Source organism: Rhinopithecus bieti, unplaced genomic scaffold, assembly GCF_001698545.2.
Source record: "Rhinopithecus bieti isolate Rb0 unplaced genomic scaffold, ASM169854v2 scaffold_63303, whole genome shotgun sequence".
In the NCBI taxonomy this organism is placed as follows: Eukaryota; Metazoa; Chordata; class Mammalia; order Primates; family Cercopithecidae; genus Rhinopithecus; species Rhinopithecus bieti.
The window spans coordinates 163,073-171,472 of record NW_016823941.1 but is presented as its reverse complement, the minus strand read 5'-3'; the positions used below and the strand labels follow the sequence as shown (position 1 = coordinate 171,472).

At 36.3% G+C, this 8,400-nt stretch overlaps 1 protein-coding gene across 1 annotated transcript in view; it reads right to left on the bottom strand.

The window, feature by feature from the left end:
• LOC108521975 (dystrophin-like) overlaps positions 1-8,400 on the bottom strand; it is a gene marked incomplete at its 3' end in the record, with an annotated part of 169,929 nt that overhangs the window by 11,523 nt on the left and 150,006 nt on the right. The window contains exon 4 of the mRNA XM_017862078.1: positions 1,370-1,526. Coding sequence (XP_017717567.1) covers positions 1,370-1,526 — 157 coding nt within the window. The remainder of the gene's footprint in view (positions 1-1,369; positions 1,527-8,400) is intronic.

The following is an 8,400-nucleotide window of genomic DNA, read 5'->3' as shown; positions in this document are numbered from 1 at the left end:
GCTAGGCTCTAGGGTCTTGGAGGTGAACAAGACAAAATCTCTGCCTTTTTCACTCAGAGCTTAGTAGAGAAGATAGAAATGTAAGTAAAAATAAAACAAAACAAAACAAAAAGAAATTATTGGTCATCGTTGGAGGATGCTAGTGAACAACTTGTTAGTATAAAAATTGGTAAAATTGAAACATGCATTTTGCTTGTTCAATATGAAAGGTATACTGAGTACCAAAATAGGAGACAAGTGCAAAACATTTTTTTTCATAGACCTACCCCAGTGAATAAATGAAGAAGGGATGGTAGAGATAGGCAATTATTACACTGTAACCCCTAGCCACTGATCATGAACAGCTATTAAACATCACACAAAAGAGAAAACAAGGCATTATATACCAACTCCTGATGATGGAAGAATACACGAACGCCTGTGAAGCAGTCTTGCCAAAAAAAAAAAAAAAAAAAAAAAAAAAAAAAAAAAAACAAATACGATCAAACTATAGAACTGCACTGTTTAATTGGTAGCTTCTGGCAACATCTGGCTACTGAGTACTTGGAATGTAACAAGCCTGAATTGAGACGTGCTGTAAATGTACATTTTTTATATTGATTGCATGTTGAAAAGACAGTAAGAGTTGTACTACAGTTGCATGACATATAACGATGAGAAGAAACTGGGTGAAAGGCACAGGGAAACTATACTATTTTAGAAACTTACAGTGAATCTATAATTACTCCCAAATAAAAAGTAATAAAAAGACCAATTAACCAAAGTAAGGTATGGGTCTGATTTCAATTTTATTTAAATCCAAACCAGAAAAGTTTAAAAAATTCATAATATGTATGAGAGAAATGGAAATTTGAATATGGACTGGATATTTGATATGATGAAATTATTGATATTTCAAAAGCATTATAGTAGCAAGGTGATTATCTTAAAAGAGTGAATCCTATCTTTTAACCTTTTGAAATACTAACAAATAAAATAACACATGCCTGATATTTGTTTTAAAATAATCTGGGAAGAGCTATAGAATAAATAAGATCTGACATGATTTGATAATTGTTGATGTCTTGATGGGTACATGAGTTTTATTATAGCATTCTGTCTACTTTTGCATATGTTCAATATTTTTCATAATGAAAAGTTTTTTTTTATATAGCCAAAAGAGATGGACGATTTCTTAAACGGTATTATTAACACAGATGTGTTTGACATTTAAAATATAATGGCTTGAATTATTTGTAATTGACCCTTGGGTGAGAAGAGTAAAAAAGATTTCTATTCAACTTAATTTCAAACAAAATTAATTTTAAATTAGTCACTGGATTACTATGTGCTTAACATGTGCAAGGCACTAGGCTTAAAAATGTCCTACCCTATGTACATCGTTCTGCTTCTGAACCGCTGGAAAGTCGCCTCCAATAGGTGCCTGCCGGCTTAATTCATCATCTTTCAGCTGTAGCCACACCAAAAGTTCCTGTAGAGAAAGGTGCAGACGCTTCCACTGGTCAGAACTGGCTTCCAAATGGGACCTGAAAAAGAACAGCAGCATACTATGTCAGAATATCTAGAAGTATAATCGATGATTCTAACAATTCCATTTAAAAAGTACAGTAAACCTATTGTGAACTACAAAGCAGTCTTGAATAAAAATCTGGCTACTTACTTTTGAGAGCCACAAAACGGGATAGTTTGATGGCAATTTTGAGAAAAGGCAGTGTTTAGCCATATGTTTATTTCCACATGCAGAATGCTGAGACTTTTGGCATGAAATATGCACTGGAATCGATTGCTTTTCCATACTGTTATAGTCAGTGATTCTTAATATTTCTGGTAGAAAAAACTGGATGCAGTGACTAATAAAAAACACTTCATTTTCATGTGACTCATGCTAGTACTGGAATTCTTTCTGCCTTGAGAAATGGAAAGGTCTCTCCCCACATTTTGACTTTTCCATTTCTACACCCTAGGCAGCCTTTTCCATTGAGTTCTTCCATCTGGCATCTGTTCCTTTCTGCTCCTCTTCCCAAATGCTTCTCCTTTTCCCCTACCCTTCTTTATTTGTGTGCACCTGGGATTTGTCTTCACCAAGTTTCAACATTTTCTGCTTTGTTTCCTTTGTGTAAAAAGTACTAAGACAACAACTCACATGGAAGGGTAAAATCAGACATTTATCTGAAAGCTTCCCCCGAACATGAATAATTTAGGCAGGAGACTGAGTGCTTTACCGTCAACTGTATTTAGAACATGTTAATCCTTTGAAGCCATTTAAGAATACACAAATGAATGATCTATGCTATAAAATCCACATTTTACTTGAAGATGAGAAGCTAAATTAATAAAATAAATCATCATCCAGAAAACAAAGAGGAAACGCAGCATCTTAGCAAAGCTTTATCTTCAGGTAAATTAGAAATTATGCTGAATCACTCAGCTATTATCAGCAATTACTAATTAATTCATAATAATGCTACCTATAACATAAATATAATAAAGTCTTTAATGCTGCAAAGATTGAAATATAAAGCAAAGCAACCAGGTAGAGCAACATTTCCTTTAGCCATTTGGTAACTTAGCTTGACATTTCAAATACAATTCTCCTTTTGGCCTTAGTCAAACAGAATCACCAAAGAATACTTATCTACTAAAATTAAATTGTTCCAAACTTNGATGCCTATTTCCTCCAACGTGGCTAAAAGACATCTTAGAGTAGATATAACTAACTGTCAAGTGGTTTAGAAACTGTAAGAGGCCAGGTCATTGAATGTTAGAATGAATCACTCTGGCCAGACGCAGTGGCTCACACCTGTAATCACAGCACTTTGGGAGGCCGAGGCGGGTGGATCATGAGGTCAGGAGATCGAGACCATCCTGGCTAACATGATGAAACCCTGTCTCTACTAAAATACAAAAAATTTAGCCGGGCGTGGTGGCAGGCACCTGTAGTCCCAGCTACTCGGGAGGCTGAGGCAGGAGAATTACTTGAATCCAGGAGGCGGAGGTTGCAGTGAGCCGAGATTGCGTCACTGCACTCCAGCCTGGGCAACAGAGCGAGACTCTATCTTAAAATAAAATAAAAAAAATAAAAAAAGAATGAATCACTCTATCCCAGCTTTTGGTTGTTTTCAGAGGTGATAGGGAACAACGCATTTTCCTAACACAGAGTTGACTTAAATCTTAACATTCACAAATGGCACCCTAAGATATTTTATCTTTCTGTAAAAAGAAAACACAGATAACTCATCACGCTAACATACATACTAAAATGTATCCCATGTAAGCAGGCCAGCATTGATAACAGAATTAGCCTAAATAAATGTATAATCTACAACATGATTTCAGGATAATTTTATTGAATTTCTAAGCCTCTTTCTCACTTTGTGGTGACTTCTGAGGAAATCGAACATGCATAATATATGACCTGACAAATGAACAAGTAAACTACTTTATTCAAGCCTTTTCATTTGTCAACAGCATCCAAGCAATAATGGCTTTCTGTCCACTCTTTTAATAATGTATGTATTGATTACTTCCATCTAAATCTTAACCAGAAAATCTCGGGAAGCTTTGAAGGTGTCCTTAATGGTCTCTAGGGAAGGGATTATAGAGATTTTTTTAATTGAAAGATGAAAACCTAGTGACAAACAATTTCATTAGTAAAAATGCAAACAAAAAATCATTACCTACACTGTTGTTATAATCAAGATCTAATCTCCATTTGAATTTGGGGTAGGAGGAAGGGAGTTGAATAAGCTGATGTTTTATTGCAGTTCTCCTTAGAAATTCCCCACTATGATTTGCTCCTTTAAAACTCTCTCCAGGTTAATCACAGAAGTAGACAAGTAATAAATATCACTTTAGTGACTGCTCAAGTAAAACAAGGAAGTCAGTTTTTAAAATATATCTGGACCAGAATAATACACACTAATTGAAAACGAGTCAGTCTAGTGAGGCAAGTAATGAGGAACCGTAAAAGCCAGGACAATGTATTCAAAAGATATAAAAATTGGTCAGTTTATATTTGCTAAGGCACATTTGAGCTTTAATTATTTATAACACTTCACCGCATCTGGAGCATTATTTTATTAATTAGTCTCGAGAGCTATTCAGTTGCAGTTGTTACGCTGCCCAGCTGGTTTGGGGGGCACAGATCTACTCCCATGGGTGTGAAAATTGCTTTGAGGAGTGAGACTATAGTCTCCAAATATGTCTGTGGAGTATCTTGGCATTTTACTTGCAGAAGAACCATATATCTCTCCATGACAGCAATTGATATTGACTGTATATTTTCTCTACAAGAAAAAAGTACAAGACATGTAATATTTTGCTACAAAATATTATCACCAATCTGAAATGGTACACAAAGAAAATACAAATTACTTGTTTTGTAAAATCCTGATTTATGGAAAATGAAAGTGAAAATGAACAATATTTGATTCTAGTTTCAACTATTGACATTTTAGTGGGATTTGTATCCCCATAAAAAGCATCAGCAAAGGATATTAATAATTTAGGATAGTAAGCAGATGATTTTTTTAAAAAGTGGCACTCTAAATACATGGGGAATAAGTTTACAATTACAGTGACCCATCTTGATACCAAGGATTCTATATAAACAACAATTAAATCAAGAAACCCACAAAGAGCAATATAATTTACAATTCTGGACACATGGCAAAGTAAAACAAAAGTCCACAAATAATAGATCTGTCAACTATTAGATCTTGATGGAATTTTGTACTGATTATGTTTTCTTTCTCTTTTTCTAATTGAGCTTAGGAGATCTGATAGAGAGATCCAGTTTCAAGGATTTTCCATTGTTCTTTTGCCCACAGGCATCAAGAGCATCACTAACTAGATAGTTCATATATGAAAGGGCTACCACATACATGAGACAAAACTTTGAGTCAAATAGGCCACTAAATTGTTCTCTCATCAGCACTCAGGAGTGGTGATGTTGTTTGAAGAAGGAGAGTGTTTTGTGTCAATAATTTTTCTTAACGATACCAAGAGAAGCTTGAAAAAGCACTGGGCCAAACTACAAGTAGAAACTGTGCCTCGTATGTTTACTGCAGCACTATTTACAATAGCAAAGACTTGGAACCAACCCAAATGCCCATCAATGATATATGGATAAAGAAAATGTGGCACATATACACCATGGAATACGATGAAGCCATAAAAAAGGATGAGATCATGTCCTTTGCAGGGACATGGATAAAACTGAAAGCCATCATTCTCAGCAAACTAACACAAGAACAAAAAAACAAACACCGCATGTTCTCACTCATAAGTGGGAGATAAACAGTGGAAACCCATGGACACAGGGAGGGGAACATCACACACTGGGGCCTGTCAGAGGGTAGAGGGCTAGGGGAGGGAGAGCATTAGGAGAAATACCTAATATAGATGATGGGTTGATGGGTGCAGCAAACCACCATGGCACGTGTATATCTATGTAACAAACCTGCACTTTCTGCACATGTATCCCAGAACTTAAAGCATAGTAATAAAAAAAAAACCAGAGTGTATCAAAGTAGCTCTACACACTTTACAAAAAGATGCTTAATTAGAAATAAACAGAAAAATCCTGTAAATAAGAAGGGAATACCACTCTATTCTTTCTTTCCCTGCTCTTGGTCTCAGTAGCCTTCCTTTACCTAATCAGTGTCTACTATATACTAGGCACTTTGGAATGTGCTGGGTAGAAAATGACAGCTTTCCCCTCCCAAAAATCTTCTCGAAGAGCATGGTTTAGCAAGAGTGGGTGACATTTACCAAATAGTAACACATGTATGTGATGACAAAGAACGCTATGTTATAGAAAAGTAGACAATTTTAGGAGAGTGTGTAAAGGGAGATCTGGTCAAATGCAGGCAACAGGGAAAAGTTTGCACAATGTCCAAGCCAAGATGTAAAGGATTATTAGATGATAACCAGGATATTATGAGTGGGTGGGTGTAGGTAAAAGGGTTTGAGACAGAGGACCAGCATGTTTAAAGCCCCATATAAGAGGGACATGCAGAACTGGAAAAAGCAAAAAGAGGCAGTATGACTGGTGTCCAAACAGCAAGGGAAGAGCATCTAGAAAAGAGGAGGTTGAGGCCAGACAAGCCAGATAGTGCCTTGTCACCCTTGTTGAGGATTTTGGTCTTTTTCAAAGAGCACTGAGAAAACTACTACAGTGTTAAGATAAGGACTGATACAATTGGATTTATGTTTTTTACACAGATTGTTCTGACTGAAATGTAGAGATTGCATTGTAGGGTGGCAAGAGTAGATTCAGAAAGGTTAGGAGAAATGGTCTCTTATAATTATGATGATGACAATAGTAGACAGTAAAAAAACAATTTTGAAGGTAAATTGGCCGGGTGTGGTGGCTTACGCCTGTAATCCCAGCACCTTGGGAGGCCAAGGCAGGCAGATCACGAGGTCAAGAGATCGAGACCATCTGGCCAACATGGTGAAACCCTGTCTCTACTAAAAATACGAAAATTATCTGGGCATGGTGGTGCGTGCCTGTAGTCCCAGCTACTCAGTAGGCTGAGGCAGGAGAAACGCTTGAACCTGGGAGGCGGAGGTTGCAGAGAGCTGAGATTATGCCATTGCACTCCAGCCTGGTGACAGAGCAAGACTCCGTCCCTGCTGCACCCCCCAAAAAAAAATTGACCCAGCAATGTCTTGGTAGTGGAAGGCTGAAGGCTGGTCATCTGGAAAAGGTACTGTATCAGTCCACTACACTGTTGTCTGGTATGAGAAAATATTTAGATTTTTTTTAGAGTCTTGGAATATTTAGCTAGAGTTTTAGAGTTTTGTAGAATGCAGTGACAAAAAGATAAAGAAGCAAAGTGTTCTGGAGTTTTGAAAACAAGTTATTAAAATTTAGATGATTCAATCTAAGTTGTACTTGGAAGGAGGTAAATATAGAAGGTCAGAGGAACTAATGTATAAAACACAGAGTAATCAATGGGCTGGAAGTCTTATGAAATTCAAGAAAGGTAACAGGGAGCTATCTGAGCAAGCACACTAACTAAGTGGGGATGGATTAACTTCATTCTGGTGAGTATCACTCATAACTCCAGCATCACCATCTCCCCAAGTCATGTTATTTGTCATGAGATTCCTGAGTAAGAACTGAGTAAGTACAAACATTTTACCACTCTTAACAAGTAACCAAAACTAATAACTAGGAATAGTGAAGCAGTATTTATAACAAAATACCGGCTGGAAGAAACCACAGCAATTATTTGGACCAATTTCCTCATATTACAGTTGAAGAACAAAATAGCAATCAGAATCCATCTTATGAAGAAATATGACTAGAATCTCAGTCTCCTGACTCCCAGTGCACCTGTCCAATGATTCATTTTCTTTGGTTTCTGGAACTAGCATAAAATTTATCTTTTGTAGAAATTCTGTCTCATTTCACTATATTGCATAAGGCATTTTTTTTTTAAAGGCCCATCCTCCTCAGTGAGTGCTTTTCTATATGTACACCAGAGTGTTTTGGCTGTTCATTCAAAGTCAGAACATTTAAAACACATAGCACCATTAAATTTCACCCTACCACAAAAACTAATTTAATATTCAGAAATATATGAAGGCAAATGGCTAAAGGAGAAACTGGTCGTTTCCCTGGCATTTTTTGCAAAGATCCCTGGGTCTTCTTTCATGTTCTCTTCCATTTTTATAATTTCCTATATCATCTTCTCCAGAATAATATAAACCCTTGACCTTTCCTCAAGATGCCACCTTTGCCTTTATCTCCACAGAGATCTTTCCTTTACACGCTCAACATATAAAAGTGGCACCATTTCTTCAAGTTTTTATTATTTGGTAGTAATTTGTTTGATTTGCTATTCATTTCTGTTCTTGTACCTTTTATTCCCATTTCCAAAACACTTATCAGTATCCATTCTACACCAGACACTTTGCTAGGCTCTAGGGTCTTGGAGGTGAACAAGACAAAATCTCTGCCTTTTTCACTCAGAGCTTAGTAGAGAAGATAGAAATGTAAGTAAAATAACAAAACAAAACAAAAAGAAATTATTGGTCATCGTTGGAGGATGCTAGTGAACAACTTGTTAGTATAAAAATTGGTAAAATTGAAACATGCATTTTGCTTGTTCAATATGAAAGGTATACTGAGTACCAAAATAGGAGACAAGTGCAAAACATTTTTTTTCATAGACCTACCCCAGTGAATAAATGAAGAAGGGATGGTAGAGATAGGCAATTATTACACTGTAACCCCTAGCCACTGATCATGAACAGCTATTAAACATCACACAAAAAGAGAAAACAAGGCATTATATACCAACTCCTGATGATGGAAGAATACACGAACGCCTGTGAAGCAGTCTTGCCAAAAAAAAAAAAAAAAAAAAAAAAAAAAAAAAAAAAAAA